Source organism: Sander vitreus, chromosome 16 (assembly GCF_031162955.1).
Source record: "Sander vitreus isolate 19-12246 chromosome 16, sanVit1, whole genome shotgun sequence".
Taxonomy (NCBI): Eukaryota; Metazoa; Chordata; class Actinopteri; order Perciformes; family Percidae; genus Sander; species Sander vitreus.
In genome coordinates this window covers 19,535,293-19,549,438 of record NC_135870.1, presented here as the reverse complement: position 1 = coordinate 19,549,438, position 14,146 = coordinate 19,535,293, and the positions used below count along the sequence as shown (strand labels likewise).

At 40.5% G+C, this 14,146-nt stretch overlaps 1 protein-coding gene across 1 annotated transcript in view; it reads right to left on the bottom strand.

The window, feature by feature from the left end:
- The window catches only part of epha5 (EPH receptor A5), a 68,674-nt gene that overhangs the window by 34,395 nt on the left and 20,133 nt on the right, over positions 1-14,146 (bottom strand). The window contains exons 4-5 of the mRNA XM_078271214.1: positions 1,526-1,681; positions 1,002-1,340 (exon numbers count right to left, since the gene is read on the bottom strand). Coding sequence (XP_078127340.1) covers positions 1,002-1,340; positions 1,526-1,681 — 495 coding nt within the window. The remainder of the gene's footprint in view (positions 1-1,001; positions 1,341-1,525; positions 1,682-14,146) is intronic.

Below are 14,146 nucleotides of genomic sequence, written 5' to 3'. Positions count from 1 at the left end.
TAATCTCATATTTTTTCTCATTTCAATACACTGTGTGCTACCCATTTCATTACAAGCAAATAAAAAAAACTACACAAGCATACCTCCCGTAAACATTAAAATGGGCTCCCAAAACCCATATGAATTTTAATCTCCATTTAAAGGAAAGCCAGCAAAGCTTCCAATATTTACAGCTTTGGGGAGTAGTTGGACTCTTTCATTGTCTAATATTAGAGTGTTTTTTTATGTTTGGCCACTGTTGGTTTAGTGCCTTGCTCAAGCATATTTATAGTCACAGAGATTTTCTAATCTGCTCTGACATCGCAGATAAACGAATATTCCCAGCAGCTACAAGTGCAAAACATTATACCATCTGAGGTTTTCTTTTTTGCTCAGAGTTGACCAATAAGAGTACTTTCCAGCCTAAAAATAACATGTAAACTTGCCTTACATCCGCCTGATTCATCAAGTTTGATCGGCATGCAGAATAACACCTGCTTCCACACAAGACACCCCACACGCACACAGCCTTCAAATCAAGAGATTCATTAAGTCCCTGATTCCTGCAAATCCTGTTGATGAAATGTAGTGCCTAATTGAGGGATACCAAGCTGCTTTTTCAATGACAAATCTGGATCCAAATGCAAAAACAAAAAAAGCTTTCCACTGTGCAATGTTCCCTCATTCACTGCAGGGATTGTGCATGAGAAAAAAATGAATACAGCGACAGATTTGTTGGACAAATACTGTGATAATTTGATCATCTGGCGTCTTTGTTATCAAACCCAGATCCTTGCCAGGAATCCGACAAGCAGGTTAGTCTCTGCAAGTCTCAAAGTGGTATAAAAATAAGCTGCTAATAAACCACAAAATGGTGATGATTTGTGTTGGAAAATTCAAAACAAGTTTGAATACTAGGGGAAAAACAGGACAGCTGTGGTGCTGATTGGAGAACTCATGGGGAGGCTGTGATTGGCAAAAAAGAAAGTATTGACTGTTGTGACAGATCTGACGTGACATACCTGCCTGATTGGTTGTGACATTGAGTGACACATACTGCTTGGCGTGGTCTTTGGCCAGCTCTGACACCCCGTTGACAGCCTCCAACAGGAAGCTGTAGTTGGTGTGCGACTGCAGGTCGGCCACCATCACCGAGGTGTTTGATAGTCCGACACGATGTGGCAAAAAACGTACGTTGGGGCCGCATTCTTCCAAGCCCCTTCCATCTGGCAAGACCTGTCTGCACAGGATGTTGTAGCGCACGTCCTTCCTGCCACCCGTTTCCATGGGAACGGACCACTCCAGGAAGACGCTGGTCTCGTTGACGTTGGAGATGGCGTTACGTGGCGCAGAAGGAGGGCCTGAACAAAAACAAATAGATCCAGTAATGTCATACAACAACAGTTTGAAAATGTAAACCGTTGACTTTTAAAATGTGATCCAATTACAGCAACATGATATCCAAGAATAAAAGTACAAACATTTTGAACATTAGAAGTATAATCAGAACTAAGCATGTGCAAATATAAATGTGTTCTATTCTCACGTGTGCAGGCCATATTGGGAGGGTCGGAGTCAATCTTATAGTATCCATCCTCACAACTGCAAGCAGTGGCTCCTGTCTGCCTGGCCACACTGTGGGGTGGACATTTACTGCAGGCCAAAGACTCCAGCAGCGAGCGGTAAAAACCCACTTTGCAGACTGAAAAGACGAGGAGGGGAGGGGGCGGATGCCATGGGGTGTTTGGGGTTGGATAAAGAAGAGATGAGATGATAAGAGGAGACGTCCACATAGGAAAGGGAAGGGGGTCATGGAGAGAGAGGTTCAAAAAAGTAGGGGAGAGGAAAAGCAGGACAGCATGGTTAGTTCTTTTGAGGAGGTCAGCATCAAAACGGTGGGACAATTTCCCTGGGTGGTTGCGGTTGATTTGAGGTTCCTCATCAGAGATACGACTGTAGTTGCAGAGTTGAAATTAAAAGAAGCCGGTTTTTGTTGTCACATTTGTATTTTTTCTTCTGATTTCTTCTCATTTCCCACGAGGGATTATTCAACCTGTGCAACTCTGCTCTCTTCTTCACGTTTTATTATCTTAACCAATGATGATGATCAGTCTTCAATTTAATGACCATCTCAGAATTGCGTGCATCTGCCACACAATATTGTACCCATCCACCACCATATGGGAAACATATACAAAAAAATACAACAAGCACAGAAACAGACACACTCTCTCTTCTTCCCACACAAACATACACTCAGACAGTTGATCAAAGTGGGGCAGGTAGACAGCAGGGTGACACACTCAGAATGTTAACACCCAGGCATACATCATCAACCTCTGTCGCCGCGGCTGCGCCCCCAAGCCAACCAAACACTGACTTATCACTGCATCGTTTTCTTCCGGATTTTGCGGTTCCTCCCAGACAGATACAAATAGACACATGCAATAGAGGATGAAATAATAATAAGATATTAGACTTTTGATAGTGAGAGTTCCATTGATGACGGTGTGTAGTCAATGACAAATTTCAGTTTTATTTATTGTTGAGGAGAGGAGAGCAGAGACAGAGGAGTAAAGAACAAAAGAGAGGAGATGTTTCCGTCCGACGATTTAAAGGTTAGGAGATGTTGTTTTCACCCACGGTTTCTAAATGCGGTTGCTATAAAGACCATTCAGGCTGCAACTGGGACTAACAACTACATAATTAAACTTCAGGTAAAAAAGGACAGGAGGATAAAGAACAGGAGAGGAGAAAGTACGGCAAGGTAAATAGGAAATAAGATGGCAAACGGGAATGACGGGAAGAGAGGAAAAGGAAAAAGAAAGCCAAGTTTAAGAGGGGAAAAGAGGAGAGAGGATGAGACAAAGGAAGAATTAAGGGCTAGAGCAATAGCTGCAATTCCCCTTGAAGGAACCTTGGTCTATTGTCATGGAACATTAGGCCTGAAAAATTCTCCCTCTGCCCTGGATCGCTCTGTGTCTCACCTCTGACTCAACCACACACACATAACACACAAGAAATTGTGCATGTGCTTGGCATGTGGCTCAAGATATTGCTTTTTAGGCCTAGTTTTGAATGAGCATATGACATAATTCATGCTCAACAGAGCACAGACAGTAATGTACGGTATGCCTTTAGGGGTTATTTTATTCAGATGTGAAAGGATGTTCTAAAGGCTTTAGTTTTGCTGTAATTACATGTGGGGATAAAAGGGATAAATGCAGAAAAAAAATGATCCATACTTATTAAATGTTGTTTTATATTGCAATTCCATTTACTTCATTTTACTCGGTTGCAGTCTATGATAATGTATAACCTTATCACCTCTCTGTGTGTGTGTGTGTGTGTGTGTGTGTGTGTGTGTGTGTGTGTGTGTGTGTGTGTGTGAGAGAGAGGGAAAAGAGGGCTGTGGCATTCAGGGCAGTAGGACACACCTGATCCTTTGTCTGCTTTAACCTGCAAACATTTATGGTTGCATACAGATTTATTGCCATAGTCTGGTGTCTAGCTCTCCTTGACTATCCTCCAAACCCCCTCATGGCCAAATCAATAAAAAATGGGTGGCAGCTCATTTCACATATACATCCACACACCCCCACACACCCCCACACACACACACAGACGTACGTGTGAAAAGGAGAAGATAAAAAGCAGCATGATAAAAGTACTGACAAAATACCCCTTTGAACATATTAATAATTTCAGATAGTATGTTCAGATATCATGCCAGCTATGTTTATTTCTGGTGCTTAGCTCAATCCTCCTGGTGTGCCTTTGCTGCACTCCCAAAAATCACCTGCCAATCAAACAGTGTGGGCAGTGGGATACAATGGTTGCTACTTACTTGGATTTTCTGTTGATGAAGTTTTGAGTTTTTGTAGATTGTTTTGTCTGTTGCTGTGACAGTACTCACAGTGTGAGTATAGTAAGTACTTAGTTATTCTATTTATTCCACACATACCTGGAAAATATATATATATATATATATATATATATCTATCTATCTATCTATCTATCTATCAGACAATATTAACCATATCATCCTGGATGTTTCTTGGAAAAGAGTTGCAAGACCCTTAGACCATGGAATTGAATTTACTATATGTGAAATAAAACTGCCTTGGTTTGCTGAAAAATGTTACTGTAAAATAGATTTTTAAAAAAGAGACAGCCAGCAGCAAGATAGATGTAGACATTTGCTGATAATGTAATGTAATGTGAAGATTATACAATATCACATGGATTTATTTCCCCTGGAAGTTGCAAATGATTATGAGAATGATGTAAACATTTGGAATTAAAATGTGCAAATTGATGTGAAAAAAAATGCATGCCAATTAAAGTCAATTCCAGTTGACTAATACGCACCAGTTTAGTTGTTAAGGCATTTATTATCATTAATTCTAGCTCATTTCCATTTAGGATAAATAGATTATCCATGCCCTACAGGACCAGTGAACATTGAACATGGGTGGAAATTAACTTCTAATTGTGTTGCTAAACATGACATGATGGCACGAGTGCAGATAGATATATAATGCTTCATTTTTGACTGTTTTCGCTTAATTTATGTCTAAGGATTTATCACACGCAGCTGAAAAAGGGAATAAAGGTCAGGGCAGCCATCTGAAGGCTGAAACTGGGATAAAGTGATTAAAATGCCACAAAGAGGGAATAAGAACATGCAAGTTCAGTGTGGAATGTGAGAGCAAACCACAGCTAAAGGGCAGCCTTAAAGTCCATGGTGTGGCTGTCAGGACAAGAGCGATCGACTAAATGCCACTTAAATGGCAACTGGATTACTGTATTGACTTAGCGATTGCAAAAATTACACAAAGTCTACTACCACGTTGAAATGAAAGTTGTTACTATCAATGACCGATCTACTGTATGTACTCCAATGCACATACAGTCATTTGAAGAAATCATTTTTGACACTTAACTGAAGATGTGTGGCTATATGCGTGGTATTGATTTTGGTGATCCCATAACTTTTCATCTATAGAGCCATCATCCTGTTTTAGTGCCCCATTCCCTTTAAAAGCCAGGTGCGTTTGTACCTTGGCGCATTGCTATTATGATGGCGGATTTGCTAAGGAAGGAAGGAGAGATTTTCAAGAGAAGAAACGGATCTGCTCGTGCGTGAAGTGAAAGCACCATGTTTGTGTGCTGCTGCACATCTCTGTGTGTGTAACAAGCATAGTGTGCGTGCGCTGTGCACAAGCCTAAGATTATTTTACTAATTTTCCGTTAAAATAACAATGAAATGCTGCGTTATTGACTTTTAACCAGGTTTTTGTTGGTGAATGGCGCGATCACTTTCAGCTGCCTCCAGATAGCAAAACGCCAAGAATGCACCTGAACACACCTCCCTGTAAGACCAGCACGCCCATGGGCACACAGATGGGCGCAGGTGCATTTGCTATTTAAACGACGCGGGCTCTGGACGGGAAATTGACAACTGCGTCGGTCTTAAACTAGTGTCAGGCTTTGCCCTGCACTGTGCCGGGTGCAGGATAGGGCCCTAAATGTTTTTGTCCCTGACCAAATACCTGCAAAGCTTATGGTTTTCCCATCAGCCTCAGCTGTAGTTTGTGCTTCATTAGCAAATGTTTGTGTGCTAACATGCAATCAGCATGCTAGGGTTTTCACTGTATGTTAGCATGGCTGTAGACTAGGTCACGTTTTTCCTCCCAAAAAAAACTATACTACTGTATATGGAGCAAATATGGTCGAGATGTCCAGAGTCTTAACCATACCACCGTAGGCCTACAATACAGCTCAATTTTCAAGCCCACACAGTTTTGCTTGCTTAACAATGTATATTTATATGTAAAACTTAGAAATAATCAACTTTTCAGTGACTATTTTCTCCATTTAATTTAATCATCCCTTCATTATTCATCTTGTTCGATGTCCAACAATAAAACGTCCCCAGATGCAAGGACAGGCAGGCATTAGATCTTTGGATCAGGTGCTTTACTTGTTAAAATGCCGTAAAAGGGACACACCCACTCACACATACATCTTTATATCCGAGCACACACAGGCACGCACACACTTGCTGTGTTGAGATTAGTTATGGTCATGGCTGGCTGAATGAAATGGCTCATCCCTCATTGTTGATGCAATGTGAATAGACAGCGATGGTGGTATTAGTGTGTGTGTGTGTGTGTGTGTGTGTGTTGCCCTTGGGCAAGCTGTCTTTCTGATGCCACGCAGCTCTTAATGCAAAGCACAAAGGGTAATAGGTAATTAATATGCAACACACACTAATGTGCCTGTATGTGTGTGTTTGTGTGTGTGTGTGTGTGTGTGTGTGTGTGTGTGTGTGTGTGTGTGTGTGAGGTTAATACGTAATTAATATGCAACACACACTAATGTGCCTGTATGTGTGTGTGTGTGTGTGTGTGTGTGTGTGTGTGTGTGTGTGTGTGTGTGTGTGAGGTTAATACGTAATTAATATGCATCACACACTGGCATCCCAAGCAATTAAGGATCCAGCGGTGTCTGTTGATACTTCTTAACGAGCGTCCTCTTTAATTGTAAACATTTCATTGTAAACATGTTGATTTATATGACTGGCTGTCGTTTGGTGGGATTAGAGGGAGTAAGCGATTAAGGCAGAGGGAGAGAGACATACTTGAAGGGGGGTTAAAGTTAAGGGCCTCATACTGTGTATCAACAGAACCATGGATTTAAATTCATTTATATGGGTGTAGACACAGCAAGAATTCAAATATGTACGTAACGTATTAAAATACATTTCTAAAACACAAATAATAAAAATCACAGGATCAAGGGTCAATATTTACAAACCTTTTGAAGACATGAAGCGCCAGTTGGTTAGTTGGCCAAATGATGTGAAATGTGCTTTCAAGGTCCAATGTGTAGGAATTTCTCCCATCTAGCATTGAGATCATATATCGCAATCAACTCTCTTGTGCCACGCAGTACGTATTACAGCTATGGTTGCCTTCACGCTTCAAAAAAACGGTCTCTTGCTTTTTTCAATATCCTTTTTCTTTTTCTTGGTGGTCCATGTTTCCTTCTTTAAACTTGCCGGGGCGCGACGATACCCATTAGCAGCATTAGCAGCACCTGTGAGTTTATCATGTGACAGCGAAAGCAATTAAGTCCTGTATGTCCCTTACTGGCTAACGTATTTCAAGATGGCGCATGAATATGGAGCGTCTACAACAATTCATGCAAACGCAAATGGCAAGCCAATAGGAATACTTGGAATTGATGATGGTGGTAAATATTCATGAAAAAGGACACGTTTGTGAACGGGCAACACAGATTTAGTTACACACTGGACATTTAAGTCGTAGAAACAAAAAAATGGTCTGCAGTGATGGTCAAGGAACCTTTCACATAGACAAAAGTAGCAAAACCAAGATGCATAAATACAGTTTAAATGCAAAATGCACTCAAAAGTACTCATGTATGCATTGTTATATAACAGTAGTGTATTATTAGTAAATTACTTACTGTATGCAATAATATGTAAGCAGCATTTTAATATTGAAGCTGGTTAAAGTGGAGCTAATTTTACTTGTGTCATATACTGTTAGATAGTCCAATGCGTCAGTTATATTATAAGCTTAGCATAGGTTGTGCAAGAAAAATCTGCAGAGTAAGTGCAGTTATAGTTGTCCAAAAAAATGGGGAGTAAAAAAGTACAATATTTTTGTATCAGATTTGTTAGGGGATACTGTTCTTTATGAAAATGGAAAGGGAGGCAGTTACTATGCTTACCCCTAATTTAATAACGTATGGGGAAAATAAAGTATAGAGTAGCATAAAATGGACAAAAACAATGGACCCACTTGTTGAAGGTCTCGTCTCGCATTTTTTTGAAAGAGTTTATTTGCAAAACAACATCTAAAAACACACAGCAGTGTGTAAATTCTGCAATGTAATGCTAACCGACACAGCTGGGACCACCTACATTTTGTATCTGCACTAAGTAAGGAAGCCTAAAGAAAGGTTAGTGTAAGTGACGCTAGTTAGCTAAAGTTATCAATCTGCCTCTGTACCAAAACTCTCCAGAAATCTCTTCACCCCTCACCCAAAGGGATTTAGTGAATATTAGTTATACATTAGCTAGTTGTGTATATACTGTAAGTTTCAGTGGTTTGGTCTGGTCTTGGTCTTGACACGGTCTCGCCCTGCCTTGGTCGTGTCGCGGTCTCAACCCCTCAAAGTCTTGGTCTTGTCTCGATCTCGATACAGTCTGCTCTTGGTAATGACTTGGTCTCGGTGTGGGTGGTCTTGACTACAACACTTTTAATTACACTACTATACTTAAACTATAGTTTAAGTATATAGTTATAACTATAACTATATAACTATAGTTATAACTTAAAGGTCCACCACTGAATATCTAACAGAACTTTACAGTCAGACAAAATGAGAACAAAAGGCCAAATGGCTCACATTATTTGCTGCATGTAACATCCACTTATATTTCCATCTTTCCTGTCACTCTTCCAACTGTGCACACATTCAGCAGGATTGACATGAAAGTAAACGTTGACAGCAGAAGCACAAAAAATGGTAAGGTTGAGTTTCAATACAAAGCCTACATTGTAAACAGATAGTATTGTGAACCAATAAACCAGGCAAGGAAACACAGTAAATATCCTCTTCCTGTATTTGTCCCACAGCGAGCTACTGGCCTCAAGGAACATAAACACAGCGTGTGTGTTCATGAATGATGCTGTCATACCTTCATGCATTATTGTTGAACTTCTGTGTTTGTGTGCCCGCCTCTGCATGTGTGCAATATGTGCATGGCCCAATGCATGCTCATATTTGTGTATAAATGTGTGTGAACACAAACAAAGCCAGATGATAATAACCTAACAATATACAATCCAGTCAATGGGGTTTTCCTGTCTGCTGGGTGGCAGAGGTGGTCATTGTTCCGCACCTACTTATTCTCAGGCCACAAGCAAAAACCAAGAGGTCGAGCAGGTCACAATGGCTATCGAACATAAATCAATGTATTGCTCCAGTCAAAGTCTAGTGTGGGACATTAAACATTAGCAATACATCATAAGTTAAATCAAGTGTCAAGTTATGCTGAATAACAATGACACCGGACTACATATTATTACCATTTCAGCATTTTCATTTACTTGATAAATATACTCCCCAGCGAAGGGCCAACAACTGCAAACACAAACTGCAAGCACCCACAGATTAGGTGTACAAAGGTCAGGATCTACAACACTCCTGAGACATGTGATGGAAGAGGGGGTCAGGTCAGACATATGTGAGAAATGCGTGTGCATGAAATTGGTTGTGAATGGAATGACATTTTTTTTATCCGTTTAAATACAAGTACCAATGCAGAACATTTGTGTTTCGGGGTGCATGTTTATAAGTTTGCATATGTGGTGAGTGTATAAATCGTAGAAATAATCAGGTAATGGAGATATTTACAGACATTTTTGTATTACAATAGTTTTTGTTTTTCTTTCCAGCATCTGAATTAGAAATGTATAGCCATGGTTTAATGCTTGGATGTCTTTATGTTTCACAATATCAAAGTTGGAATTTGTAAATGTATAGGCGTTCACAAATTCATACCGTTTTTTCCTAAAGGGAGGAGGGTGCCAGGGCTACAAAATGTAAATACGATAAATGTATATCTGGGCAGTTTTGTCTAATCTCAATATCTGCAGAATTAAATGCGTCATTCAGATACATAAAGTCTGCTGCATCTCAATCTAAGTGTGCATGTATTTCAACTTCCCCATTATCTCTGCAAGGGAAACAAGTCAACAATGTGTAACTGCTGTGAACAGTTTTGTAAACTGTATCATTTGGGAAACTCCTCGACTGTCCTAAATGCATCAGGAGTGTTCACAACTACCAGTCTAACCAGTCCTACAAGCCACCGCTGACTGGGACTCTGGAGACGACCAGGCTTTCATGGAAAGAAGCTGGCTGTGCTGAATGAAGGATTGTATTAATATTTCACGCACTGCAGGAATGTGTGTGTCTGTGTGTACATATCTTTGCGAGGACATTGTGGCTGGCCCACATTTCTTCAAAGAGGTGTTTGAGGGGTTTAGACTTGGTTTTAGGGCTATAGGGTTAAAATGAGGATTTTTTTAAGGGCAAATGGAGTTAGTCACCTAGTTATATTGGTTCTGGCTGGAGATAGGGGCAAGGCAATGTACTGTGGCAATTAGGGTCCTCGCAAGTATAATAAAAAAAAAAAACTTGTGAATGTGTGTGTATGTTAGCACGGGGAAGGGTAAAAGGGAGGAAGCACTTCTGGGAAAGTCAGTTTACCCAACAAGCACTCAGGAAGCACTTTAGTTGTCATGACAGCATCACCACGTTGAGATGATGGGGTGATGGAGAGGGGGCTGGAGAGGAAGATGGAGGAGAGAGAGAGCGATGCAGGAGGAGAGGACTGAGTGAGAGAGTGTTGTGAAAGAAGCCATGTAGCAGCTTCTAATTGAACAGGATCTAAAAACATGAATGGCGACTCTTTCTGCAATGAATCCAGTCAATTCATATTTCAGGAGATGATGGAATCAAAAAAGACTTCCTGCCCCTTGTGGATTTATGTCATTCACCATGCTGTTCGGTTTCTTGAGCAACTCAGGGATAAGTAAGGCTTTCTGAATACTGATAACTCAGATGATAACGTTTAAAAAGACACATGGCAAAAGAAACGGGAGCAAATACGTGACATGCGATTTCATTCAAGTTCAGATAGTTCTGATCAACAATTAGCATCTGCAAGTTTAGGCTGCACTCTTGCATCCATGGCAGTGGCACTAACAAAAAGGAAATTGGTTGGTTTTCTTTTGGTTTTGAATACGTTTTATTGGAAGATGTCTTACTTTACCCACAACTGTGTCTTGTAAATCCTGTGTGAGACGGGCTAAATCTTTTGCATGCCACGGAAATAAAAATAATCAAATAAATAACTAAGTAACCCAATGCAAGGAGGTGTTGGAACTCCGATCCTTATCAGCACACATGGGTAATCATATTAAATGGCAGATGCCACCGCGATCATGTGTATATCTCTGTGTTGTGCAAGCTACTGTAATACCCTTGTCACCATCAACCACAAGCCCACCAGCCGCTCATTCGCTATCCCATAAGTCCCTCAAGGGAGAATGCAGAAAGCTTCCTCACATTACTACGGCAGTTTCTGATGGCAGCATCACCATGATCAGTTTGAGTTTGACATATGCTGCAGTGACGTCTGACAGGCAGGCAAACACAGAGGAACATCAGGGGAGGCCTGACACTGAAACAAAGTATTGTCAAGGGGAATCCAGCTCTTCCCTTGACACACTGAGACGACACTCGTGGAACAAAATACTTTGTGGTTTTATTATTTTATCAGTGAGCGGCAGTTCATCATCCCATACAGTGCTTTTAATTGATGATACTATCAGTCCTCATTTTCATTCGTATTCCTCAACTTCTGTCATCCTTTCCCTCTTCTCTGCCTACTCCTACCCTCCCCCAACTTCCCCTCCTCTCTTCCCACCGACTTCGCTGCCCATCTTTTACCTCCGGGTCTTTTCTTCTGTCACTTGAATTCAGTGCAGCCCAAATCCGAACATCACAAAGCTGTCAATCCCAAGACTCCTTTCAGCCTTTATTTCATCTTCCCAACATGACAGTCAGCTCTCATTTCATCTTTCCAACATCCAATTGATATAATTTATTCCATTATTACAACATTGAATCCAGCCCTTATTCCATCATCCCAGTGTGTCACTTGGCTCTTTTACTATGATTACAACATTTCACTCAGCTCATATGCCATTATTCTTTCACTCAAGGAACCCGTATCTCAGCCAACACTCCCTTTAATCTATCATTTGGACATTTTTTATAATCCCTTATTTCATTACAGCAACATTGTTATTTACATCCTTATTCTACTGTACCATTGGTTTTAATGTTTTGTATATGTATGGTTTCGATGGAATTTCTTTTGCACATGCAACTAGAGCTGGGCAATATATCGATATTATATTGATATTGTGATACGAGACCTGATATTGTCTTAGATTTTGGATATCGTAATATGGCATAAGTGTTGTCTTTTCCTGGTTTTAAAGGCAGTAAAGTTATGTAATTTTCTGAACACACCAGACTGTTGTAACAATTCTATTATTTGCCTTTACCCACTTAGTCATTATATCCGCATTACTGATAATTATTTATCTCATTGTGTAAATATTTTGTGAAAGCACCAACAGTCAACACTACAATATCGTTATGGTATCGATATCGAGGTATTTGTCAAAAAATATCGTGATATTTGATTTTCTCCATATCGCCCAGCTCTACATGCAACCATCATATCCTGGTTCTAGAAATCCAGAAATCTCTTACACTACTTCTGACCAACCTGACTTCTATCGTGATGATTGATGAGAGTACCACATAAACACCTTATCCAGGTTTCTGGTCAACGTGGGCCATAGTGCTTAAACAACCGCAACTCAATTTGCCTAGTAGTTAAATAAATAATGAAATCAAATATGAATTAGTAAATGAAAAAAATGCAATGATAAATTATAGATGCTAAAATTACTGTATATATTAAAATGTGTTTGTAGTATGGCATTGTTGTTCTCATCTTTCATTACTGATGAACAGATGGAGAAGCCAGACCCAGCAGAGGGTTTAATGCAGCCTGGCAGCCAGACTACAAACTCAGTTCTTTCTTAACTGCTTAGAGAACCCAAAATGATAAAGAAATGACATATGTACATTGGCTGAAAATAATGCACAGAATGATATAAATTATAAATAGCCAGGTTTTTTATGTTCCATGCAAAAGTCATATCCTGAATATGATCCAAACCATTCAGATCTTATTCCATGACCCCAACTTTCAATCCATACATTATTCCAATGTTCCATTCAGCCATTATTCCCACAGTTCTTCTAATATTCATTCAGCCTAAAATCACATCTGTGAGGCTGAACTCAATCTATAACCCCCCCCTTCCTTCTCATCTATCTCCTGATCCATCTGCCCACTTCTATCCTCAGTTATCCTTCGCCTATTGCAATCACCACTGAAACAAAACTCATCCATCTCTCGGTCTCTCTGCCCTCACACCCTGTGGTGACAAACCTTCCATTTATCTTGTGTCACCTTGTTTTGCCATCACTTCTCCTCTCCGTAATCCTCCCATCCTCCGTCTATCCATCTACTCATGGATGCACTCCGCTCCTCCCCCATCCCCTCTCGTCAGTCTCGCTGGGCTGACAGTGCTGCAGGCGATCACCAATTATCCCAGCTAAGTTGTGCCTACATCTTTACATCTCACGCAACCATATACAGTGCAATATCTGTAGATGTCATCTGACACAATGTCATATATCTCCAGTATAACGAGACAGAATGTAAATATATTGACTTGCTATGCGTCTTTCACTCTTGCTACACTGATATATAAAATCTAAAAATGAAATACTATGGAAATATATGATCATTTTAATAAAAGGCTGGGCAATAGCAGCGCAAACAACACAAATCCAACAATGCATTCCTGTACAGATGTTACTGTACAGTGACAATGTTTTGTCCAGCGTTCTTCAGTATTTCCGGAAACCCCATTCTCTGTGCCGGTGTATTGTGGCTAAATGATGTCTATAAATACAGATGCACTTTTGAGAGAGATGTGTGTATGTGTGTGTGTGTGTGTGTGTGTGTGTGTGTCAGAATAAGGGGGAGGGTAAACATGACTGAATTGGATTGTTGATGGAGAAAGATGGACAGATCTTTAAAGGGGAGAAGGAGCTGGGAGCGGAATAAGAGGCACTGCCAAGAGTATAAAGACAGGAGACTGCTGATGTAGGTGGCAGCCATAAAGATGAAGAAAGAGGGAGGGAGGGAGGGACAGATAGGCACAGAGAGGTAAAGTGAGAGAAAGAAAGGAAAGAAGGAAAGAAAAAGGAATACAAAGTGAGAAAGATGGGGGGGAACGGAAAGTGAGGTATAGACCGAAAACAAATGAGTGAGACAAATAACTAGAGATGTGAGAATGAAAAAGACAAAGAGCTGTCCGTAACGAGTTCTGTCCTACATTCACAAAGGCTGCATTAAATCATGCTCGACCAGGCAGCGCACGCAGCTAATACAGCCGGGATCCAC